This window comes from Sminthopsis crassicaudata, chromosome 1 (genome assembly GCF_048593235.1).
Source record: "Sminthopsis crassicaudata isolate SCR6 chromosome 1, ASM4859323v1, whole genome shotgun sequence".
Lineage (NCBI taxonomy): Eukaryota > Metazoa > Chordata > Mammalia > Dasyuromorphia > Dasyuridae > Sminthopsis > Sminthopsis crassicaudata.
Genome location: NC_133617.1, coordinates 256,977,975 through 257,005,766, shown reverse-complemented (window position 1 = coordinate 257,005,766; position 27,792 = coordinate 256,977,975). Strand labels below are relative to the sequence as shown.

General features: G+C 32.0%; 1 protein-coding gene across 4 annotated transcripts in view; it reads left to right on the top strand.

The window, feature by feature from the left end:
* PXDNL (peroxidasin like) overlaps positions 1–27,792 on the top strand; it is a 512,873-nt gene that overhangs the window by 337,125 nt on the left and 147,956 nt on the right. For all 4 annotated transcript variants that reach the window (XR_012484142.1, XM_074278161.1, XM_074278143.1 and 1 more), the window contains 4 exons: positions 456–527; positions 8,633–8,704; positions 19,232–19,401; positions 23,921–24,038. Coding sequence is in view for 3 of the 4 variants with exons in the window: in XM_074278161.1 (XP_074134262.1) it covers positions 456–527; positions 8,633–8,704; positions 19,232–19,401; positions 23,921–24,038 (432 nt within the window). In the remaining variant the exon portion in view is untranslated. The remainder of the gene's footprint in view (positions 1–455; positions 528–8,632; positions 8,705–19,231; positions 19,402–23,920; positions 24,039–27,792) is intronic.

The following is a 27,792-nucleotide window of genomic DNA, read 5'->3' as shown; positions in this document are numbered from 1 at the left end:
CCCCCCCCCCAGTCCTCTCCCCATACAATAAATAAAAGGGATTGTTGCTTTCAGCAAAGCTTGGTCCAATTTATTCTTATATTTAATGCCAACAACCTATCTACAGTGACCTAATACTAAATATCATACAAATTGATTTTATTTCAATTGAATGATTAAATCAAATAATGATATTACCAGACAATTCTCAACTTCCTGCTCTTCCAGTGCTAAATCTCAGGTTGCTCTTTATATCCAGGTATCAGTCTCACCTTTCTCAGCAAAGTCCTAGGCAGAATTTGGCAGACAGCAGGTGAAAAAAAAAGTGATCAAGGATCCTATAAAGTTTCTTATTTCCAAGTGTTGCTGGTACTTTAGGTCAGAAGTATTTTCTCCTTCAGTATCAATTCCTCACAAGCTGGTAATTGCTGCTCTCAGCATGAAGCATTCCTAACTCTTTGTTTTGTTCCTTCCAGGTATATTCACTTCAACCAAATAGAAACATTTCAGCCAGAAACCTTTGAAGACCTTCAGAAATTGGAGAGATTGTGAGTAGTGTCTTCTCTGATATCTTGTTTTCTTTTTCTTTATTTAACCTGCCTTCATGATCCAGAGCCACTGGCTGACCTTTTGGCCCATTGCAGACTGTTCTTCAGGAAGTCTAAGGGACACAGATTCCACTTACTATCTACAGTGAGGGAAATAAAGAATAGTAATCAGGCAACTTACTTGAAAAACCAGAGGGCCTTTGGGGACTCATTGCTTTCTGATTAGCCAAGAGTTTCTTTTCCTTCTTCTTCCCTGGAAGGAGAATGCCCCGTATTTTAATTTCACCTTTTAAAAGATGCTTTGAGATTTGATCTGAACTGCAGCTCAAATGAATTGTAACATTCTTATAATGGGTAGCCTCATAGGAAAAATATTTTTTCTTTCTTCTATTTCTTTTCTTCTATTTTTTAAAGCAAAAGTTGAGTTATACAGTTAGAAAATAAACCATTTACATCAGACAGCTGAATTGTGAAGGGTTCTGTGTGAGAACTAATTTCTGCATTCAGAACCCAAATAGCTTTTAACAAGGGCACATGGATGTTCTTTGTACCTGAAATAGTCTATTCATATGCAAATAGGCTCATGGTATCAATCTCTCTCCCTTTTTTTAGGGAATTTACACTAATTTAAAGTAGCTGGCTACTATATACATATGAAAACATGGTATTTTTGAGTTTTTGTCTGCCTATCTATGTATCTATCTAGCCATCCATCTATCATAAATATGTGTGTATATGTATAAATATATAGTTATCCTTTCCACATTGAGGGGATTGGAGTGTTTTGCCTTTGTGATCTTGATGAGGATTAAATGATGAGGAGTAAACTGTGGTCTAAACGGAGATGGGTCAGTTCCTTTTCTCTCTCTCCCTCCTTCCCCAAAGTAACCAAGGGCTGGTTTGGCAGCAAAGGAATTTGCTACTTAATGCTGTATGGAAACATAGTCTTTATTGATTAGAATGGAAACACCAGAGAGCCGGTGGGCAAAATGGCTGCATGGTACAAGGCCCATTTTGCAAAAAGTAGATTTTTGAGTTCTCTCTTTTATACCAGAGCACAATCATTCAGCCTGAGAGTGATGTAAATAAGATAAGGACTCTCTTGTTATCTTTTGGGGACAGACAGAAGTCTCTTCCCAAAAAGGAATTTCCTGATGGCATTTGGTCTATCTGAGTAGATTAGAATGGGGGCTGTAAAACCCTGGCCAGCTCAGATAGCCCAAACTAGTTTGACCAGATCTTGTATCAAAGGTCCAAGTCCCAAAGGAAGTTGGAGATCAAACAAGGAATATCAAGGGGCTACTGCCCTCAACAATCTGGAAAATCAATATAGAATCTTTTGGTCCTCCCTTCATAAAGAGAAGTCTGAAATTTGTTCTTTTTCTTTTATGGAGTATACTGTGAAATTTGAATTAAATATTTGGTCATAGATTCTGTAATCTTCTGCTTCTATAAAAATCCCCCCAAATTCCCATTTAATTTCTTATGCCAACCCTGTGATATTTCAAAACAGTAATGGGGAAAGTTGCAATGTGGAAGGGATAACTATATATAAAACAATGTGTGTTACATATATATATATATATAGATATATATATCTATATATATTATGTATTCATCTGACCTCATATAATATACACATATAAGCCTTAAAGTCTACCAAGTCAACTCATTCTACAGTTGCATAGCTTTCATTATTAGGAAGCTTCTCCTATATTTTCCTTTCACCTTCTACTCTTTTCTCTTGTTTCTGCTCCTTGGGACCAAATAGAACAAGACTAATCTCTCTTCCACTTGATAACCATTCAGATGGCTCTCCATTCCTCTGCCTCCCCCCCAACAAAAGTTAATCCTTTTGTTGAGATGAACTCAAGAGCCTTTACTATCCTAGTTGCCTTTCATGGGATGTTTTTCATAACGTATTTTCTTCAAAATGGATACTCCAAACTGAAAGCAGTTCTCAAAGCAGAGTAGTTAAGCATTTATCTAGTGCTTCAAAGTTTGCAAAATACTTTACAGTTATCTAAACTCATTCATCCTCGCAACAACCCTTGGAGGTTGGTGCTATTATGATCCATGTTTTACAGAGGTTCAGTATAGTCACTCTCAGTCACTGAAAGGTTCAGTGACTTGCTTGGGTTCACACAGATAAGAAGTCAGTATTTGAAGCTGGCTTTTAACTCAAGTTTTCCTGACTCTAGATCCAGAATTCTATCCACTGTCATCTGCCTAATGTAAGTTATCACCTCTTTTGTTCAGCACAGTAAGCTCATTTTAATGCAGCTCAGGTCATATTAATTTTGTAGGCAGCCCTATCATACTTTTTATTCACATGGAACTTGTACTTCACTAATAAGCTCTGTAGAGGTTTTCAGAAGAATCACCTTCTAGCCATGTCATGTTCATATACTTGCAAAATTAATGTTTTGAATCCAAATGTGAAAAAATGCATTTATCTCTATGGAGTTTCATTTTATTTAATGAAGGTAGAATAAAAAAAAAACAACTCCCCAAGATTCCCTTTATAGAAGCTCAGAATTAGCATCATCACTTTATTTTTTATCAGCTCCTATGCTTGGTTTTGATCCAACCATCATTATACCCTAGTCTCAGGTACTTCTAGGGCCCTCACTTTTGAGCTTGGTTTTCTGTATTGTATTCCCATTAGATAATACATTTCTTTAGCACAGGTATTTGCAAAACTTTATTTACATCCCCAGAGTTTAGCATGATTCTTGGCACATAATAAATTCAAAATAAATGTGTATTTCATTTCATTGCATTGTGTTGTAGTATTGCATTGTAACCAAATGCTCCACTATGTCAATATCCTTTTGGAACCTGTCTCCTGTCTTCCAGTATATTAGTTATAGTTCCCTTCTGTCACTCGGAAATTTGATAAACTAGCAATTTATGTCTTCATTCAAATTATTGATTAATCCTGTTAATAAGCACAAGGACAAGCCCAGATTCTTTGAAGTACTCTGCTGAAGCCCTTCTAAGATGACATCAAATCATCTATAATTATGTATCTTTTCATTTCCAAAGCCACTATACTTTATTGTCATCTAGGTTACATTTCTCCATCTTTATATAGGAATACAGTTAGTAACGTTGACAAATATATCTCTGCAATCTTGAATAAAACATATCCACAACATGCCCCTGTCATCTAGTTTCAAAACTGTCAAAAAATAAAATAAAGTTAATCTGTATATGACCTTGTTTTTGATTAAATTTTGCAAGATCTCTGTAATTACCAATTCAATTTCTCCATGTTTTGCTTGCAAGATCTGTACTGCATTCATTATATAACAAGTTTAAAACTGAGAAAGACTCCAAAAGGTAATCGAAAGATTCTGGTGTGAATTGGTTGCATCTTCTTACAAGGATTTGCATTGTAGGATAAATTATATTACCAATGAAAACAAGGTTAATAAAAGGAGATGGATTAGGTTGTTTCCGGTATCTAGCATATCTTCCTATTTTTACCCTGTAGAATCTCCATATATCCCTTATTCCACTTTACATAATCCATTAAAAACATTTTAACTCTCAGTGGACATTTCCCATGATTTTTCATTATCATGCATCCTCTTTTGCTTCCATCCAATCTCAGCAGATAAAGTGACCTTTTTCCTTGTCAAGGTTAATTCTTCCATTTGTATTTGGGAATTGCTCCAGTTAATCAATTCGTAAATCTCACTTATCTTCAATATTTTTATCTGTTAGTTCTTTCTGCTGATTAAATAATTTATCCTTAAAAAAATCCCTTTTATCTTCTGTTCAAGCCTTCTATATTTCTCTTCCCTTTCTTAAGTCCTAAAAAGTATATTTTATACTCACTGCCCTTACTTACTCCTGAGTTTTTTATAAGCTCACTTAGGATGTTGGCTCATTGTATTTTTTAGTGCTAGTTCTTGTGGATGTAGTTATGGTCTTGCATATCCATGAACGTTTTATATATGCCTTTTACCCGTCTCTTTGGTTCTATACCATCTCACGGGATAAAGAAGTTTTCTCTATTATTTTCCCCATAGCTCAGGTAGGATTATTATTGTCTTCTCAGCCAGACTTTCTGGGTCTTTGTTTTTATTGTTTAACTCTGCTTCAGATCTCAGTGACCATATATTTAATCCTAGCCTGTTAGCATGACCTACATATCTGACTCTTCTAACTAGCCTGTTTTGATTTTTATTTTACCTGTCAAATTACTTAAGGAAAAAAGGTCTGGACCTTTCTCTTCTGACATTTTTCAAAAATACTTTTACTGACCTGGGACATAAGTCAATTAATTCAAGTCTAGAATAATCCTTTTTCTTAATCTTGTGAATTTTTTCACAAATAAAGAGGAAAAAGTTACTAACATCATGAATGGTGAGGAATGATAATTTGTGTGTATACACATGTGTGTAGACATATACATATGTGTATATATTTAGTAATATGTACTTATATTTTATTTAAATAACATGTAATAAATACATGTATGCATGCATGAAATCAATATATTTATCTGTCATCTATCTATATGTATTTATCTATGTTTATTTTAAAGTGCTAATTCAAAGAAACCTCAGGATTTGAAGGAATCTGAGGATACACATATCTTGAAAATTGTAAAATTGTGATGTCTGCTATTTTTGGTAAATTAAAGGAAAATCATTTCTTTGACTTATCTATCAAAATGAATAACATTTTGACATTTTCTTTTTTTTCTTTTGAAAGAGTCAATAAGTTTGGTGTACACTTGCAATATTTTCTGAGTATCCAATTTTAGTGTCTCAAATAGATAATATAATAGATAATAGATATCTTCTACAAGATAGCTAATAATTCTTAGATCTTTTATGCTGAAGATAACATATATTAGTCAATATATAAAAACATTCTATATCTACTAAGACTAAATTAGCAGAGACTATTATGTCCTGAACTTAACTATTGAAAAGTAGCATAGGGTTTTTAATAACTACAAACAGTCAGAATCAGTTGTGCCACAGCCAGTGAGTTCAATAACCCTGCTGAGAGTGCTCAATCAACTGAAAATGAAGTGGGAGGTTTCTTAAAAGATCATCACCTACTAGCCCAACAGAATTCACTAATGACTCCAAAGCTGTAAAACTCTAACACCTCATTAGTTTTCAATTGTTGCATATTGTTTAGCAAAATCATTGTCTGTTTCTCATGATATCCTGTTGGGATATAGTCAAAATCTCATTTTTATGGATCACTGCTTACTGGGAAGTATCTTTTACTAAGTAAAAGATAATAAAACTCAGAATGATGAGACCATAATCTCAATATTTGGACAGATATTTAAAGAGAAAATGGAATCTTGAATTTGACTGTTTAGTACTCTTCTCACATTGTGAAGAATAACAACTGAACAAAATTCAATTCAATGCCTACTCATAGGATGAAAGGTTTAGAATTAGAAGGGACTTAGAGGTCAACCAATTAAACTTTTTTTCTTTTTTACAAATAGAGAAGCTGAGGCACATAGGAATTAAGTGATTTGCCCAGAATTACATAGCTATTAAATATCTGAGGTGGTTTCAAATGTATGTTTTCTTGACTTCAAGTTCAACAGTCTTATCTTTTATAATAGACCCTTGATAAATAATTTTTTAAAAATTATTTTTCTTGTTATGTTTTAATTTCCAAACTGTCTCCCTCTCTCCTTCCCCATCCTGAATTAGAAGACCACTCTTTGAAAATATAACATACATATATAGTTTATAGCTTGCTCCATCTATCTCTCTACTTCTATCAATCATAAAACCATACTATGCATACATGCATACATCTATTTATTAGTTCTTTTTTCTGAAGGTGGATAGTATCTTCCTTCCTAGGTCCTTTGTAGTTGATTTGAGTATTTACAATACTTAGAATAACTTAGTTGTTCAATTTTTTTCAAACAATATTACTATTATTGTGTACAGCATTCTCTTGGTTCTGCATTATTTTACTCTTCATTATTTTATTAGTCTTTCCATGTTTTTCTAAAACCATTAAACTTATCATTTCTATAGCACATTATTATTCCATCATAATAAGATACCCCAACATGTTTAACTATTCTCCAACTGATACACATCCTCTAAGTTTCTGATTATTTGCCAAACAAGGAAAGAGTTCTTTTATATATGTATATATAACTATATATATAGTAAAATATATATACATATATGTATGTATATATATATATTTCTACATATGTTTAACATATATTGGACAATTTGCCATTTAAGGAAGGGCGTGGGGGAAGGGGGAAATTGGAACACAGGGCTTTTCAAGGGTTAATGTTGAAGAATTATCCATGCATATATTTTGAAAGTAAAAAGCTTTAATAAAAATTGTAAAAAAAAAAAAAAAAAAAAAAAAAGAAAGAAAATATGGGTTTTTTTCTTTTTTTCCTTGATCACTGTGGGAAACAGACCTAATAACAGTATTGCTGGGTCAAAGGGTCTACAGAGTTTTACATTCTGGGCATAATTCCAGATTGTTCTCCAAAGTAGTTTGATTAGTTCACATTTCCAACAACAGTGCATTAGCATATCAGTTTTTCTGTAACCCTTCCAACATTTGTCATTCCCTACCTCTATTATTTTAGCCTAAGAGGTATAAAATAATATTATAAAATTGCATTTATTTGCATTCAACTAACAATAATGATTCAGAGCATTTTTCCATATAACTATATGTAACTTTGATTTCTCCATTGACAAACTGTTCATATCCTTTGACCATTTATCAATTGGGGAATGACTCATACTCTTATAAACTTGATATAGTTTTGAGATATGAGAACTTTTATCTGAGAAACTGTCTATAAATTCCACCCCCCCTAATTTTCTGCTTTTCTTGTAATCTTGGCTACATTGGTTTTCTTTGTACAAAGCTTTTTAAATTTAATATAATCAAAATTATTCATTTTACATCTTTTAAGGCTTTCTATATCTTCTTTACTCAAATTCTTCTTTCTTTCATAATTTACTTATGAGATCACTTTATCCAGGTTTTGTATCCATTTTGATTTTATCTTGGTAAATGATATAAGGTATTGTCTATAATCAATTTCTGTCAGACTACTTTCTAGTTTTCCCAACTTTTTTTTTTTTTTTTGGCCATATAGTGAATTCTTATTTCCAAAGCTTAAATATTTGCTTTTGTCAAACACAGGTTACCATAATTATTCGTTAATTTCTTTTGTATGTCTACTCTGTTCTACTCATCTACTTTTCTGTTTCTTAACCAATAACATATAGTTTGGATGATTATTGTTTTTTCTTAACCAGTAACATATAGTTTTGATTATTACTGTCTTATAATATAGTTTAAGATTTGGTACTAATAAATCTTACTTTATTTAAAAAATAATTCCTGTATTATTCTTAACTTTTTGTTTTTCTATATGAATTTTGATATTTTAACTCATTTTTTTTTCTTTTTGTAATTTAGTTGGGATGGTATTAAATAAGTAGATTAATTTAGGTATAATTCTCATTTTTATTATGTTGGTTCTGGCTATTCATGGACAATATTTCCCAAGTTATTTAAAATTTTAAAAAATTTCTGACTTTATCCATATAAAAATTGTTCTCTACTTATGTTCATGTGATTCCTAGATTTGTCTTGGAAAGTATATTCCAAAGTGTTTAATGTTGAATATTGTTATTTTAAATGAGATACCTCTTACTATATTTTTCTTACAGTATTTTGTTGATACAAAATGCTTATGATTTATGTGAATTTATTTCATATATTGTTACTTTGTTAAAATTAATTTTTAAAATTAGTTTTCTAATTAAATTTCTAGGATTTTTCAATTTATGTCATCATAACATCTAAAAGATAGCTTTATTAACTCATTGTCTATTTTGGTTCCTTTAATTTTTTTTCTCTTACTGCTAGCATTTCTAATGCAATATTGAATAATATAGGTGATGGTAAATATTTCTTATACTAATAATTAATTATTCTGACATATTTCCATGGGATGATTTTATTTTTAAAAGGTACCATCCTTGAGAATAATATATGTTTTAAAACTATTATTATTATTGCATTTTGATTAAGCCTTATTCTCTATTTTTCAGGTTTTTGCACAACAACAAATTGTCTAAAATTCCAGCTGGGAGCTTTTCTAATTTGAATTCACTGAAGAGACTGTAAGTTTTTAAGACATTTTCTCCTAAATTAAAAGAGGAGTAAAGAGAATAAAAAGAAGATATTTTTCCTTATCTTTTCATATTTTGAAAAATGATGGCAACTTTGAAGTACTGGGGAAAATGTTTCAGATTATTCCAGTTACATGGAGGAAAAAGATATTTGAGATAATTTGGCACAGATGGTGGCATAAGTCAATCTTCAATTTCAATCTGCAATAGCTGAGTTATATGCTTATTATCATGATTAAATCTAAAAACTTCCTAATATTCCTTTCTTTGAGCTTTTCTGAAAAATAAAAATGCTATAACACTATAGTTTCAAAGGAACTGTATCCACCAAGTATGACTACCAAGTCAGTCAATTTTCTACTATGGGCCTTATCTCAATCCCCCTTTTCCTCATTATTGTATCTGTCTCTCCATTCCACTTGTTCTTTCAGATCCTCTTCCTTGTGAATCACTGTTTCTACATACCCTCTCTGTTCTTTATCTTTTCCCCCCTTACATATGTCCTTGTATTTTCCCCTGATATGCACAGCTTTAAGTTTAGGTATTTAGGTGAATGGCACAGATATGTATTTTCTGCTCCATAGTTTTGGGTAATTAAGAAAATTGCAAAAAGCAGACAAAAGAGCATCTGTTTGTGGCCTTGTTTCCTTAAGCCTTGCCAGCTATCTGAGTGTGTTCCCCTGGAATGAAGATTTATGGGCAAGAGCGGTTCAGGATAAGAAAAAGGCAACAACACTAAAATACTAATGTTTTTGATGAGTTGGTGACAGAAAACAATACTTTGAACTTTTTCAGATTTTATAGTTTATGAGTAAAATAAATGATCAATTTCCTTTTCAGCTCTCTTAATGATTCCAGTTCTCAGATAGCATTTTTTTTCTTAGCATATTTCATAATTCTCATGGCAAACACAATAGAAGCAAGCTTTCATGATTTTGGGGGGTATAATATACTTTGGGGCCATATCCTATGCATAAAAATATTTTGCATGTCTGTCTACTTTTGATCTATTTGTTTAAATCTATGTTTACAAGTACTCATAACAAAACAATCTAGATATATTTTTTGCTTGCTTCATCAAAACTGAAGAACATGATTAGGATTATGATGTAATGAATCATAATTCATTAAGCTTTTCTGAAAAACAAAAATGCTATAATATTATAAAGTTTCAAAGGAAATGTAAATATTGCTTCTTCAATTAACACTGAAGGATCTTTTCTTTCAAGTTCTTGTGATATTTATATTGTTTTTAATCCAGCCTGTCTAATTTATTCTCCTTTACTGATTTTGATTTTTCAGTTATTAGTGGGATAGGTATTCCTTTTCTCAAAAGTTTCATTTTTTACATATCTGTTTTTGTATTTTCAAGTATTATTCAATGGAGTTCACTTCAGTTCAGTAAATATTTGTTAGTAAATACTTATTTAAACATCTACTGTGTGCCAACCACTATTGTAAACCCTGAGGATACAAAGGAAAGGCACTTACTATGTTCTATGCATTCTGCCAACTAGATGTTGGAAGGAATACAAATATGGTTAAGACACAGTCCTTGCATATCATTAAAACTTATATCTTAGGAGAGAATTTATTATATAATGACATCTCTTAAATCAATCTAACGATCTAATCTCCTACATATCTTCTTAAAAACAAAACTTGTTGATAATATAACTTCTTAGCTTTTCTCCAAAGGCTTTTTTCCCCCCTTCCAACTTGCCTTTTCTATGTTTTAATATTTTTTCCAATGGTTAAAATTATTAAAACTGTTTTTCATTGTATGTTCCTGTAATGCAAAATATAGATACCAAGAAAGTAAGATATCAAGTGAACATGAAACTGGCTTATAGGGAAACCTAGCCTTGTTGTTGCCTACTATTATTCTAAAATTTCAAAGTGTTTTATAGTTTCATTAATATCAGTGAGATAAAAATTGTCTTTTCTATCTTATAGATAAAAAACCAATGCAACTTGCTGTGAATTCTACTGTCAGTGACAGAATGAGTACTATAGTGTACCTTATTATTCCTGTTTTCAATCTTGCATCCTACTTAAAATGTCATAATATCAAAATTCTGGATTGATCTACGATTTTTTTCAAGACGAGGCACTTCCAATATTGAGACTTCCTTGACTTAAGCTGGTTGTATCCTGTCTATGATTTGATATATAAGTAGTTGCTTAAATTACATAAAGGTTAAATAATTTCCATATTTTCACATAAGACTGTAATAAAAACTTTTTAAGATTAAAGTGAAGTTAGAGAAAAATTAATCAACCAAGTGAATTATAACTACAGTTGAATTTAATCCCATTTTCAAGATTATTTGGAAGCATTTTAGCAATCAGAGCAACTTGATTTAATGGGTAAAGCATTAGAATGGAAGAAATCAATTTGAATTCTATTTTAATGTCACCAATATATCCATATGAATGACATTTTATGGGTCATCTGACATAAGTTTCTCCAACTGTACAATAGGAAATATAATTTTTGACCCTGCCTTCACAATTGTGAAGATTAACAAAATGACTTTTAAAAAATGCTTTCAGATCTTAGTTGAAAGGCACTATGAAAGCATAAATAATTTCTTATTTTATTTTTAGATATAAAAATTGTATTCTTCATGATTCCCTTTTTTCTTCCAAAATTATCTTTTAAATAAAAAAGTGACATAGGTGGGAATGAATAATTGCTTCCATATTGTTGTCTTTGATTGGAAGCTATCAGAAGGCAGAGCCTATGTCTGCTCACTTTCTATATTACCTTGAATAACAGCACCTGAAGATTAGAGTCAAGTATATGCAAATATGCTAGTGATTTGAAAATTAACACTAGAGAAGTAATTTAGAGTAGCAGAAAGAATGCTGAGTTTCGAAACCTGACTTTTATATCCCCTAATTGCATGCTCTTGTGCAAGACATTTAACCTCTCTCTGAACTGCAATTGCTTCAGCTGCAAGAAAAGGATGGATGATAATACCTGCTGCTTCTACCCCAAAAGGTCATTGTCAGGATCAAATATGATAATGCATGCAAAGTAATCTAAAAACCTTAAAGTTTTATCGAAGTATTAGCTATTATGATCTATTTTTGATAAACCTAAGTAACATTCAGTGTAGCTTCTCCTTTCTTGTCATCTAGTATTTCAAAAATCAAACTTCCACATTTCTTTCTCAGGCAGTTTGTAAATAATCTCACTGTACAGCAGAGGTATCAGACATGTAGCCTACAATAGACCTGAAAGGCTGCTTGAACTAGTTGAAAATATTAATGGGAAATATTTAACAAAATCCAATAAAAATAAATAAGATTACATTTTAAAATTGAGTAAACATGTAGTCTTCAGGGCCCCAGTTTCTTTTTGAGTTTGTTAACTGTTTTTATTTGAGTGATTTGACACCACTACTATATAGCATACATTGTGAAGTAAAATTTTCTAGAGAAGTGCAGAACCTGGATTCTTTTAGCCCAGACCTTTTATCATATTTAACTTAAAATATTTACCTTTCCTGTTATTTTTCAGTTACTCTGGGCACCTTAATTTCAGATCATTGTAATAGTCATAATAAAACAAAGATCTGACCTTTTTACTGGATTTTTTAAAATGAAAAAGCTAGAAATAAAAGAACACAGAAGAAAAGAAAGTGTCATATGGCCTATGAAGACCCAGAGGGTGAATGATGTTGTAATTAAGGAAAGTGAGACATTACAGCCTGTTAGAGCTTGGCATTTCTAATGTATCCCAAGGGATATTTAGTGCCATCATTTCTTGCATTTAGCTCCCATTCATGTAGATAAGAATCTCACATGGGTATTGAAGCAAGAACTGACTCTTTCATATTTAACAACTGCAAACTCCTTTTGATGACACTACCAGACTTTGAATTGAGAGTGCTAATCAGATGAATGAACTTTTGGACTCTGTAATGCTGAATTTGCTCTATTTTTCAATCAAGCTGCTGACACCACAAAGTGATCAATGACAAGGAATAACCCAGGACAATCAGAATCCAACAATGTACTTCCTAAGCAAGCAATTTGTGCCTTTTATATCTAAAATCCAATTCATTTTCCCCTTTAAAATGATCATTTATTGACGTAATTTGTATTTACATCTTTTATTTCTATGTGTATACTTTTCTCTTATGTCTAGCCAGCAAACTGTTCCTTGATACCAAAATAAAATCAAAGAGGTGGGAAAAAGAGCATTTGATCAAAACTGACACAGATATCTACTGATCCTGACTTTATATGCACTATTCTACAGCCATAGTCCCTTTTCCTTTAAAAAAGTAAGAATGGCAAATTTTCTCATTGATTATCTAGAATCAAGATTGACCATTATAATTATACAGCATTCAGTTTCTTTTAAAATTTTTATTATCTCCATTTATATTGTAGCAATCAGTCTATGTGCTTCTCCCCATTTTTACTTTGCAATCAGTTCATATAAGCCTTCCTAAGCTTCTTTGATTTTTCAGTCATTATTTGTTGCAACATAGTAATAGCTGATAAAATTCATGAATTCTAATTTGTTTAGCTATTTCCCAAAGGAAGGGTACCTACTCAGCAAAACACCATATTCTACACAGCACTTAAAATTTTTTTGCACTGTAGGCATTCCTCTCCCTCCCTTACATGTAATTTCATGAAAGATCCATTAAAAAAAATCTGACCTTTGAATGAAAGGGAGAAGATAGTTCTCTCTCTCTAAATTTAAATTATTTGGTAATAGTTCAGATACATATTATTCCAAAGTGGGATATATTATCACCTATTCAGAATGAGAGAATGAGATCTGTTTTGTAATCCCATTTCTGTCATTTTTCTTTATGGTCTCAGAAAGCTTACTTTTTCATTGAATGATGTTCAAGCCTCTGAAATTCTAAACATCTCTGAAATGATGTCTACTATTCTCACTTTCTGTAAAATATTCTACCATGATAAAAATATTATAAGAACTGCTGAGGATATCTCATGATTTACCATAATTCCCTGGATAACTGTTTCAAATGTTTAGGTCTGAAATAGTTACATGTTTCCTTAACTTTCTCAATAGATTCTCTTAACAACTTGAAATTGAAAAATACTTTTGGAAGTTCAGATGGATATTATATTCTATATTCAAACTTGTTTTTTTTTTTTGTTTTCATTAAATACTTTGATATTCATTGCAGATAATGATTTTAGTGAGACTTTTTATAGGTTCTATACTTATATAGGTTATAAATTATTTTCATGTACCTGTACATTTGAGACCTCAAAGACTATGTTGCTCTTACCAAGTAGGATTTTGTGAAACTCAATAATGTTTTTGTATATCGTGATCAGATATTAGAAACAGTAAAAAAGCACAACCCTATTTTTTATAAACTTAAGGAGTAAACAGTCACTATCTATACATACGTATGTATAAATCTATGTAATCAGATCTGTCTATATATGTACAAATATTTTTGTTGTTGTTCATTCAATCATGTGACCCCATGAATCAATCATGCTCTTTTATCCTCTATTAATAATCTTCCAATTCTGACCAAACTCTTGCCATTACTTCTATGAAATTGTCTATCTCATCCTTTGCTGTCCTTTTCTCCTTTTGTCTTCAATCTTTTCCAACAAAAGGGTCTTTTCCAATGATTTCTATCTTCTCATTATATTACCAAAGTATTTGAGCTTTACCTTCAGTATTTAACCTTCTACGAACAATTTGAATTGATTTCTTTAAATATTAACTAATTTGATCTTTTTGTGGCCTAAGGGAATCTCCACTTTCTCCAACACCACAATTTGAAACATAGACTCTGCAGTGTTCAGTTCTCCTTATAGAACAGCTCTCACAGCTATACATTGCTACTTGAAAAACTGTAAGTTTTGACTACATGGTGAAGGTGATGTCTCTGCTTTTTAGTATGCTGTCCAGATTTGCCATAGTTTTCCTTCTAAATAACAAGCATCTTTTAAATCTTATGGCATCAGTTGTAATCTGCAGTGACCTTTAAGCCCGAGAATATAAAATCTGACTCTACTTCTGCCTCTATTTGCCAGAAACTGATAAAGCCAGTTGCCATAAACTTGTTTTTTTTATATTAAGCTTTTATACTCTCCTCTTTCATCCTAATAAAGAGAATTCTTAATTCTTTTCACTTTCTACCATCATAATAGTATTGTTTGCATACCTGAGATTATTGGTATTTTTTTTCCTGGCAACCTTAATTACTGCTTTTGATTCACCCAACCTGACATTTTACATGATGTATTCTGAATATGTTAAATAAATAAAATGACAATGTAAAGACTTCTCATGCTTCTTTTCCAGATTTAAACAATTGTGTCATGCTTGGTTCTATTTTTGACCCTTTTACAGGTTCCTTAGGAGACAAGTAAGATGATCTGGTATATATACATATATTTCTGTTTAACCAAAACTCCTTTTATTGGACTAGGGTTGTGGAAGACAAAAGGGAAAAATATAATCACTTGTAATCATTCTTTTCTGTGTCAAGCATTACTGAGAGAGCAGGAGCTATTCTTACCATGAGTTTCTCTAGTCAGCTGTCATTTGAATTTGTGTACTGTCAAATGAAAAGGAAAGAATTAAGATAATATCTACATGACTGATAAAAAAATAAATCACCTAATGCTAAGTTCCTTCGGTGTCCTAAGGGTGAAATTCCTCAAAAAAAAAAAAAAAAAGGTATTCATCCCTAATCTAGCACTTTGGCCTGATGGAAACTTTTGGAGAACCCTAATTAAGGACAACCTGGATCTAGGGAAAACCTGCACATTCATTGAAGAATCTTATTAGGAAAGACATCAATTCATTTGATACTAGATGTATTAGTCATACTGGTGAACTTGTTTGGGCCAATAAAGTACCTATCTAAAGCACAGAATTCTTTTAGAAAATTCTATGAAAAAATTGAAAAGCACTTCCAGGGCCAAGATGATAGAGTGAAAAAGGAACTCTCTACAGACCTCCCAAATTCACCTCTAACAACTAGAAAACTGCCTCAGAATTGATGTAGGAGCAGAGAAACATTTTACCAGCATAGCAGGAAAGATCTATCTCACTAGAGTGAAAGGGGAATGAGGTCCAAGATCAGAGCAGTAGCAGCAGCAGCCACCAGCCTCACAGAAGCACCATGAAGCAAGAATCAAAGCCTAGGGAAACCCACCAGGAAGGTACCACCTAAATCAGCAGCTCCCCTAGGCAACTGAGTAGTCCATGCAACAGAGCAGAACCCACACCAAGCCTACCCCCAGCACAAGCCACTAGTGAGGTCTGGTGACTACATTGTTGACCAGTAGTAAAGTCCCAATAATAGAACCACATCCCTGGGATCTGTCAGCAGAGAGACCGTGTTTCCATAGCAACCCAGCCATTGGACATCCTTCCTGGGGAAAAAAAGCAATAAAAACACTTCTCCAGGGTTAGAGACTAGAAAGACTCTGTTACCATAGCAACTCAGCAACAAGGCCCTACCCCTGGAGCAGGCCAATAGTTAAATCTCATACCTAGGGAAGCCAACAAGAGGTGTCCCGTCCCCCCTTTCCCTTCTCCTCCTCTCACCCGGTATAAGCCAGAAGGGAAGTGTGTCCTTCAGAGAAAACAAGCAACTAAACCATGAAAAGCAATAAAAGCTAACAGTGAGACCCAGAGCCCCACTTATAAAAACTTGGGATAGTGCAAGACCAGAGTCCAATTTTCACATAAAGACACCAAGTCATACACAAAAAAGGCAGAAACCAATGAAACCAAAATTATGAGGAAATCATACAGGCATGATCTCAATCTACTACATCAATCTTGCTATAATTTATTTTAAAATGTTTTTATTGATATTTTTTTGCTTCTTACATTATCATAACATTCCATATAAACCTCCCACCTGTCCTTAAGCACCATCCCACATAACAGTGTAATTTTTTTAGAGAGAAAAAAAAAATCAGCATAACTGATCAACACATTGAAAAAAAAAATCTGAAAACAAGGACAATGGATAATCCCTGTGCTCCACAAAGGGGCAATTTGAGATATCTTTTCATATCTCTGTTCAAATTTAACTTGATCTTTTATAATATTTTTGCATTTACTTTTAATTTTTTGATGTATCCACATTGTTCATATACATTGTTATAGTTACTATGTGTATTGTTTCCTTGGCTCTGCTTACTTCACTCTGCATCAGTTGATAACAGATTTTTCCATGCTTCAGTTTACCATATGTATAATTTCTTACAGTACGGTGGTATTCCATTAGATTTATATACCAGATTTGGTTAGCTATTATCAAACTGATGGGAATATACTTTGTTTCCAACTTTTGTTATCATAAAATGTGCTGCTATAAATATTTTAGAGCATATAAGTGGACTGTTTTCTTATGGATAGCTTACTAGAGATATAATGCTGGTAATTCAAAGGATATTATGACATCATTTTAACTTTCTAAAATTATGCTGCTTCATAGCCCACAAAAATATATTCATGTGCCAGTCTTTCAATAACTCTTGCAGTACTGACTGTTAACATTTTTGGTTTATTTTGCTGATTGGCATGCTGTGAGATAAAACCTCAGAGTTGTTGTTTTGATGTGTATTTGTCTTATTAATGATATGGAGCATTTTCACTGATTATGAGTGATTTGCTGTTCTTTTGACCATTTCTCTATTTAGGTGTTAGTTTTATACATATGATTTAATTATTCATATATCTTGAATACCAAGTCCTTATAAGAAAAAATTATTTTAAAATGACCCCTTATTTCACTACTTCCCTTCTCGTATTAATACCAATGTAGAAGTTTTTCTGTTTCAACTAATCAAAGTTATTTATTTTCTCTTTTTTCTATTTTCTCTTTTGTGGTTAAGAATAAATTCCTTATACATACCTGGGAGAGGTATGCAGTCTGTTTCTCTGCTGATTTTTTATAGCATCTTCTTTAATATTAAGATCATGTTTGACTATTGCGATAGGTAGTAGAAGATGTTGGTTTGAGCCTTATTTCTAATCTGTCTGCTTTCTAGTTTTTCCAGCAGTTTTTTTTTTCTTTTTAGAAAAAATCAAATAGAGTTTTCCCTTAGTTAACATGTTTCATACTTCATCAAGCACTAGGTTATTGAGCTCAATTGTTTCTGAATATTTCTTTTCTAATCTGTTCCGTTGATCTCTCTGTAATTTAACAAATATACATAGTTTTGATAACTGCTATTATGTAATATTGTTTGATGTCTAGAAATGTTATTATCCTTCATCCTTATTTCTTTTTATCTTTTTCTTGATATTTTAGATCTTGTGTTTTTCCAAATGAATTTTATTATTAATTTATCAAGTTTTGAAAAATATCCCCTTGGTAATTTGATTGGGATAGCATTAAAAGTGTAAATTAATTTGGATAGTATTGTAATTTTTATTATATTGTCATAGTATCTATGAGTGTTAACCATTTTTTCAGCATCTAGTTTGTTTTGTATTTCTTTAAGGATTACTTTGTAATTGAATATATAGAAATCTTTTGTGTACATTGGAAGGTTGATTTCCAAATATTTTATGCATTTTTGTAGTTATTTGGAATGGAATGCTCTTTCTATTATTGCTTATTATGTTTTTATTATTATTATATAAAAATGTTGATTTTGGAGGATTTATTTTGTATTCTGCAACTTTGTAGAACCTAGTAATTGTCTCAGTACCTTTTCTGATTTCCAAATAGCCATTATATTATCAATAACAGGAATAATTTTAGCTCTTCTTTTCCTATTATTAGTCTTTTAATTCCTTCCTTTTGTCTTGTTTCTACTGATAGCTTTTTCAGAATTATATCAAATAATAGGAAACAGAATGGGAATCTGTTTTGCTCCCAGGCTTACAGTATTTTAATTATGAAATTTTTATGAGGAGTTTTGTAAATGATGAATAGTAAAAGTAATGATAAAAAAATACATACATGCATATACATACATATACATGCTTTTATATGTTGTTGGAGTTTTTCAGTCATGTTTGACTATTTGTGACCCCATTTGGGGTTTTCTTGTCAAAAATACCATAGTAGTTTGCCATTTCCTTCTCCAATGTATTTATAGAAATTCACCCAAAAAGTTTGTATTTATATAAACATTATCTATATATATATCATTATGAATATGTGTGTATATTTATTTATATTGGGTTTTTAAATCTTTGCCAAGTATTTTATATGATCCTTTTTATGAGGTCATCTTATGTGAGCATCAGATCTACTGTGGACATTTTTATAGACACAATAGTAAGGCAGGCAAGTAGAGATTAAATAACTTGCTTAGGGTCATGTAGCTAGTTAACATCTCAGGCATCATTTGAATTGAGGTTTTACTAACTATTCCTGCCACAAGATATTCCAGATGCCTACAAAGTATTATTTAATTGCATTTCTTTGTCCATGGAGTAAAATGAGACACATAAGCTCAATGATATTAAGATATATTAATTTTAAAAATTCAATGATCTGGTTTTGTCTCAATATGTAGGCGCCTGGATTCTAATGCTCTGGTGTGTGACTGTGATCTAACATGGCTGGGACAGCTTTTAAAAGGCTATGCTCAGAATGGCCAAATTCTGGCCGCTGCAACCTGTGAATATCCTAGAACCCTTCAAGGGAGATCAGTTGCTTCCTTAATAGATGATGAATTCAACTGTGGTGAGTCCTTTTTATGCTGTCTTATAGCTTTCATGTACCCTCTTTCTTTAATATACCTATTAATAAATGTAACCTTGAATAACTGCTTACAGAAATATGTTGTTGAAATACTATTAGGCTGTTTTGTTTTTTTTTTAAGAGTAACTATAGTTTTTTGTTATCATATACTTTATTTCCTTTAAAGGAAATCTTTAAGATCATAGAATTTTTTTTTGAGCAGAAAAAAAAAAAGGTTTTGCAACATCTCTTCCAACAGCGTCATTTTACAGATAAGAAAAATCACATCACAGAAAATTAATATGATTTAGCCAAGACAGGAAAGGTGGGTTCAGACCTGAGGTCTTCCAACCCCCAATTTACTGTGCTATTCACAGTACTTCATTGTCAATTAGAATAAATAATGATTTTAATGTTCATTTTAAATTATGAAGTATAAAATTTTGAGACAAATTATGATTTTATATTGATATAATGATAGTTATGGAATTTATGTTTTAAGTCTTGACAGCCTAAAAACATATGAATCCTAAAATTTTATAGCATTATAGGCTATTGTCTATTATCATTTCACTAGGTTTAAAGTCTGGAAATTCATAGTCAATATGAATGCTGAAATTAAAGTAATTATATGGTATAAAATATTGATGTAATGATGGAAAAATCTTAAAATGCTCAGGACATTGACATTGTAAAACGATAGTTTTGACCATATTTATTAGGAAAAAGTTAAGATTTTGCCATGAATAAAAAGAGAGAGTTTTTTGGGGAAAGAAACAGTTTACAACAGAAGAATGTCTAATTCTACATGGTTGATCTTATTTTTTTGTCATATATGATTTATATATTGTCATATTCCTTTAGAACTTACAATGACTATTACCTATTGGATCTGTGACTAATCATAGGTCAATCAAAGAAACCAGACACACAATAGAAAGTCAAATTATGTGTACTCTAGAAAAGTCTTTTATTAAATTACTACTCTATAGCTAATAGTGGTGTAGAAAGCAACTTTAGGATCTTGAAGGCCAGGTATGCCTGAAGTGAGCAAATTTTTGCGTATTTTATCAAAATTAAAAGGTTTGACATTTGGTTCCAGGTTTGGGCAATATGTCTGATATTTGAGGACCAAACAAAGGTGAGAATTATCAATTTGGCCATGAGATAGTGCATTTTTTTTTTTTTTGGTCATAGCAACTCTGCAACTTTTAAAGACCATTAACTAAATCAAAGAGAGATTATACTCTAACTTGATGGAGGGAGTAGCTATCCTGGAGAATTTCCAATTCTTCAAAGTATTGGAGCATAACGATGTTGCTACTTGTGACCAAATAGTAATTCAAATAAGAACATTTAGCAAATTCATTAATTGTATTTAAACTTAAAATTCTATTTTTATGAAGATTACTTTTAAATTAATATTAAATAAAACATTTTTCTTTACTAATTAGTAAATAGAAATGCAGTTGATTTTTTAGTAGTTACTTTCTTAAATTTTCACTTGCTCTATTTAAGATAAGTGAACCATAATATTCCTCTTTTGACAACTTGAGTCAAGCCATTGAAGGTACAACTGATTAACCTTATGATAGTAGTTTAAGGAGTATAGGGATTCATTTCCTATTATGGACATTTGTTCTTTTTTGTTTTTTTTAACTCTAAATGTAATATAAACCTAAACATGAAAACATATTAAAAGGAACACAAAGTGAAAGCATATTTATACTTTAAAAGTGTTTTGAACTTCATAGGAATGCCCTGTGTGTTTCTTTTTTTTTCTTTTAAAAAATAAATTTTTATTGATATCTTTTATATCTTTACGTCATCATGGCATCAAACATTCCTCCTTCTTCCCTTCCCAGAGATTCCTTCATCTTGTATAATAAATAAGAAGTTTTTTTTAAGAGAGGAAAACAATATCAGGCCAATTGATCAATAAATTGAAAAAGTTTGAAAATATGTTCCATGGGTAACATTTTTGCATCTATCATCTTCAGAAAAGATGGATTGGGGGGTATCTTCTTATAATAAAACTCATTCAAGCTTTCTAGGATCCTCTTGCCTCCTACCTCTATCCCTACTCACCCTTCCCTTCTGTTCACTCTCCTCCTCAGCACAGGAGAAAACCCAGATGACCATAATTCTCACTCATAAAATGCTCCCCAGCTTCCAGTATTTAGTGAGCTGAGATCCAATTCCAGGAGTCTCAGCACATTTTTTTTTTTTTTTTTTTTTTTGCTTAAGAGCAAAGGTTCTTCTCTCATATATATGACGTTTATAGCATGCCTGAGTTCAGAGTCAACCTCTTCTCCCCCCACCCCTTATTCTGTGTATTTCTTTTAAATGTGGCAAACTGGAAAAAGTGGTGGTTTTGGATTTGGCTTCATTGAATTCATGTGCTGGCTTTGCCTCTTTCTATGTGACCTTGGGAAAATGATTTAACTTTTCTGAGTCTCAGTTTCTTTATCTGTAAAATGAGGCGATTGGATGAAATGTCTAAGGTCATTTATAGTTACAAATCTATTATAGGAAAATTCATGGTTTCCATATACTGAAAGATACTGGCTCTTTTCTGGCTTATTTTATAGATGAGTAAACTAAGGCAAACAAGATTAAGTGATTTGCACAGAGCCACGTCATAAGTATTTGATACCAGATTTGATTTCAGCAAGATGAATCCAGCCTGTATTCCTATCCATTGCTCCATCTAGCTGCTCAGATAAAATACATAGTACTTATGTTAGAGTCCTCATAGATAAGGTTTGTCCCTTGGGATAGTAGAAGAACACAAGATGAAGAGTAGGAGGACCTGAATTCAAATGCTACTTCTGTTGCTTACTGCCTTTGTTACCTTAGACATCTCACTTTATTTCCCTGGTCATCAGTTTTCTCAGTTCTAAAATGAAGAGTTGGGATAGAAAGTCTACTTAGTGCTAGATTTATAGTTATTTGATGTGCCTACATTTGTTATTTCTATCTTCATAGCATTTCTCTCATATGCTCCCTCTTTTTCACTGATTCTGATTCCACTCTGGTTTAGGAACTCATCACTTATTTATTACCAGCTTGTTGTTCTCTCTTGTGTTTTTCTGCACCTCTCAGTTGTCAGACTGTTCTTTATAAAACAAATGTCTGATTACAACAACCACTACCCACACTCAATAAACTCCAATGGCTTCCTATTGCCTGCAAGATCAAAATTAAATCCCCTTTTTGGCCTTTAAAGTCTCCCATAAGCTGGCCTTTACATACGGTGCCATGACTTTACACTTTACACTTCCACCTATTCCCATGTTTGATTGACTCACAATAGCCTTTTTGCTGTTCCTTTCATGTCTCTATATCCCAACTTTTAGTGTTTTCACTGTCTTGTTTCCCATTTTGGAACTCTTTCCCTCCTTTTTTCCCCCTACCTTCTTAATTTTTGTGCCCTTCCTCTAAAATTATTTCAAATTTGCCCTTTATATACCCTTTTGTACATTGTTGCTTGTTGGATGTTGTTTCCCCTATTAGACTGTGAAGTTTTTGAGAGCAAGGAATGGTTTTTTTTAAACAGGTTTTCTTTTTCTTTTCTCTTTTTGCCTTTCTTTGTATCTCTAGTGCTTAGCATGGTGCCTGACAAATAATAGGAGCTACATAAATCCTAATTGACTGACTACTTCTCTCCCTTTTTTCTAAACAAAATAATCAACTCATGATTACTAAAGATTTTTTATACATCCTTGCCAAATATAGCCAAGTGAAATGCCAGGGAAACACTAGATGTAACTTGAATTTGGGACACTGTAAAGAATAAAGAGAAAATATGAGTTTTGTTGTAAAAAATAAAATACCTATGTGAAAAATGGCTTCTTCCAAATTTAATTAAGTACAATATAGGACTTTTTGGAAGAATCTTAAACATGCTTTATTACAATTAAATTTAAAATGCTTCCATGCTTCTAGCGTTCAAATTTTAGTCTATGGAAAGGGAACATTAGCTTGCATTGGTATGCATTTTTGTTCATCTAGATTTAAGGATTAGCCTATGAAACCTCAAGTAAAATGCATAAACTTGGTGGTTATAAAGTTAATTGTCCAGGAATCGTGCATGTAAAAATGCAAGTTTAATCTAGCTAGTTGGTTTGAAAAATTGACCCATAAAACCTAAATCTTCCCATAAATACAGTTGCTTTGAACTTTTAGAAATTAGAGCACTCAGAAAGCTTGACTTAAAATGCGGTACTGCAGATATTTTTCATGGGGTGAATTGCAAGCAAAAATGTTTCTAACTACCAAACAGAAAATACAATTGAGGTGTCTTTAAGTATGCAAAATGGTGATAAAGGATTGGGTGATGTTTTGTGAATTTCTTGTTAGCTGATGAAACCTTATATAAACTTCTGCTTTCACATAAGCCTCACTTGCCAAAAGAACTCTGAATTTTTCCTCCAGCTCCTTTTCAACAGCCTCTGTAACATATGGTGAAATACTAATCTTTTAAGACTTCTCCTAAGTCAAATTATTTCTTTTATTACAGAGATACCTCGAATTACCTTTGAGCCCCAAGATGTGGATGTCACTTCAGGGAACACTGTCTATTTTACTTGCCGAGCAGAAGGAAACCCCAAACCCAAGATCATTTGGCTTCATAACAAGTAAATGTCATATAAAAATTCTTATGTATGTACAGTAATCAGATTTCAGATGTCAGTGGCCTGAAGCTCTTTAATTACATCTTTGACCATGAGAAATAAATGTGGTATAATAGAAAAATATCTGAGGAACTTGTTGATAGGCATGGTCTTTAGCTCTGTTTTTACCTTGAAGGCTTAAGCTAGTCATAGTGTTTTTTAAAGCAGGACATATTTTGAGAAAAGAATGATAAATATATATGATTAGGGAAATGATGAAAATACTTTTGTTTAATTCTTAGAAAGAGAAAATATTGAATGGAATAATTCATTTTGATCTTAATTTAATTGGGTAAAAAATGCTATTCTTTCATAGGTTTCAGGCTTAAGCAAAACTTTGAGATTGGGTCACATAATGTCAGAATACCTGGTTTATATTATTTATATTTAATATTATAATATTTTAGACTAATGTGTAGACCTATATTCACAGTGAAGCACTTATTGTCTCTATAATTTTCTGTAATATATCACAAATTGCTCTATGTTTAGATAGATGGGGTTAAATTGACCTTTAGACGCACCATCCCAGGATGAACCCAAGGAAACTTTTAGGTAGTACAAGATATGTGTGTGAGGAAAGAATTTAATGCAATAAACTCCAAATTATCTTATGTTTCTCTACTCATTCCTTGGCAGTGGCAGGGAGACAGGAAGCTAGTCCATTAGATGACAAGGACTGGCAATTTCAGGCTTGCCTTTTTTTTTTTTTTTTTTTTTTCTTGGACAGGTTTATCTGGCAAGTAGTTTACTCTGTCTCTAGATTTCCTATGAGGGGGTTGCAGTGAACTAACCTCCCACTGAAAAATGAAACATATATACAAAAAAGGGATAGTGTTAGGAAAATTAGGAAAGGAGAAAACACCAAAAACTGGGAGAAGAATGAAGATCAGGTAAGGTTTCTCAGATGATGCCAGAGCTGAGTCTTGAAGGAAGACTGAAATTCTGAGAGGTAGGCATAAGGCAGGAATGACATAGGCATAGAGGGGTGAACTGCAAGATATGAAGTTTTAGGAACTGATAGTTTTCCAGTATGGCTGGAGTATAGAATTTGCAAGTGAGAATAATATGAAATAAGTCTAGGTAGGAAAATAGGAGCTATGTTATCAACTAGGGAGAGGAGAGGATAGACTTAAATCAAGCTAGAGAGAAATGTCAAGCTAATAGATAGTGAAAACTTTTGATAGAGGGGGGTTGATATGACCCTGGATTGATGTTAAGAAGGATACTTTGCCAGTTGTTTGTAAAATGGATTAGGGATAAGAAATGGAGATGGAAATAGAGGTTAGATATGGGAAGTGGAGAGATCAATTGGGAGATATTCAGGAAAGAATTATAAAAACCCAAACTAGAATCATGACCATGAATGCAGAAAGAAAAAATTTGAGACATGTGTAAGAGTAAAGTCATCAGGAACTGGGAACTGATTGGTTATGGAGGCAACATAGGAGAAGGGATATGGGATGAGTTCAAGATTGCAAGTCTGAGTAATTGGAGTAGTGTCTTCAGTAGAAATAGAAAACATTTTTGGTAGAATATAATTTAATGGGTCATTGAATCAACACTAGCAGGAAAGGTAATGATTCAAATAATTTTCTGTAAGAGTTAGAGAGAAGTTCAACTCATATTTTTGTCTCTAGTCTTTTCAGAAGGGGAGAAAGATGCTCAAGCTTCTCCTATCACTCCTAAACTGTGATACTCAGAGAAGAATATCATTCACTCTATGTGCTATGACCATAGTAGCATTCAGTGACATGATCTCTCTTATAGAATCTATACTTCACTCTTAATTCAGCAAAAGATCACATTAATGTTTTCTACATCTATGCTACAATGTTAAATAACTTTGAGCTAACAATTTTAGCTACTAGTTCGCTAAGAACTCCAGGATTAAGAAGCATAAAACCTTATCCTTAAAATCTCCTTGTCCTAAATTTTAGGTTCAAGATATTCTGTTAAACTTCATCTTGTTCCCAGAATTTAGACATTTTTATATCTTAGATGTCAGCTAACAATTACATTGGTACTTCTAATTTTTCTTACTTGTAGATTTAATCAGTATGTAATTTCTTATTCTTGTTTCTCTTACATTTATTTTCTCTTGTTCTATCTATTATAGCCCTTTCAGTTTAAAAATTATTCTCCATATTTGAGAAAACAAGCAAAATGGACAGCCTTCCTTTCTATCTGTCATCCACTAATATTTTCCAAACTATTTCAAGCAATGAGCCTTTTCATTTTTCTTCTTGCCTCCTGATATTTTGTTGTCATTGACTTTTAAAGAAAATATTTGAGTGAATTCTAGGGTTTTATTTTTCTGATAATGTTTCCTTCTCTCTTCCCCTAAATTATCCTTTTTAGATATTTTTGTATTTATGTTTATTGCATTACATAAGGAAGAGCTTTAGATTCTTTCCCCTTACAAATCCTTATGTATTAAGGCCAATTAAATTTCTTTTAAAAAAAATTGAGTTCTTTTGAGAGTAACAAGAAAAACCATCACAGTTTCATATAGTATTTTAACATTTGCAAAATACTTAATACATATTATTTCATTTGATGCTCACAATAACCATGTATAGTAGGTGAAATTATTACTTTCATTTACATTTATATTTCATTTCATTTTACAGATAAGGAAACAGAGGCCAAGAAACTTTTAATGGATTTTCCAGAATCATTCAGCTAGTATATGTTTGATGCTGCATTTGAAATCAGAGTTTTTAGATTCCAAGTATTTAGCTCTGTCCATTGCACCACGTATACGACAATATTGATTGCCTTTCTGTTTTCCTCCTTGTCTAGCTTCTTCTGTCATAGAGCTTTGTTCTCAAGAGCCTTTAAGATCACTGGAAGTTTCCTCCATGATAAAATCCCATGTTAAGGAATTTATACCTATTTTTTCTCCTGAAAAAAAGTTTATGATACTTGCTATATTTGACTAGGGCCTTTCATAAACTCTAAAACCACAGAGCCATTTTTCTTCTAGATTGTTTATCATGTCACTTGCTAGTTTGTCCTCATTATTAAAATTAAGACTTCTCCTTACTGTTTCTTCTGTTTTCTGGAAGGCAATATAAATGACAACAGATATATGCCATTAATTGATTGTTTCAATTTTATGAGACAGACAATCCAGCAGATTCTATTTAACTGATAACTATTAAGCACTTTCTGTACACAGAAGATTATGCCCTGGGAGAGATACAATTTAAATAAGAAAAAGTCTTAATCCTCATGTATTTACACTCTAATACAAATAAAAACACATATTTGTAATTATTATACACATTAAACTATAAATTCCTCTAGAGTTTCTGAATTTCCAGTGCTTAGCACATTGTCTGGCATATATTTGGTAAGCATTTAATAAATGGTAACTGACTAATAATACATAAATGTCTTATAGATGAGTAAAACAAACTGCCATATTGAACACTGCCAAAATAGTGAAGTTAGGAGAAAGACTGGATTTGCATGTGAGGAGGAGTAGGGATGGAGCAGGGTTTAAACTTGCTGAATCTGGGATGCTAATAGGCCATCTATGAAAAGAGGTTCTATGAGGCTCAGTTAGAAATATGTGATTCCAGACCCTTGACATCTGGTCAGAAGATTTCAATTTGACAATTATTTCTTTAGTAATGTTTGGAAATGTTAGTAAATGGAAATGTTAATAAAGGTTTGGAAAGGTTGAGCTAGAGATGCATGAAAGAAGACA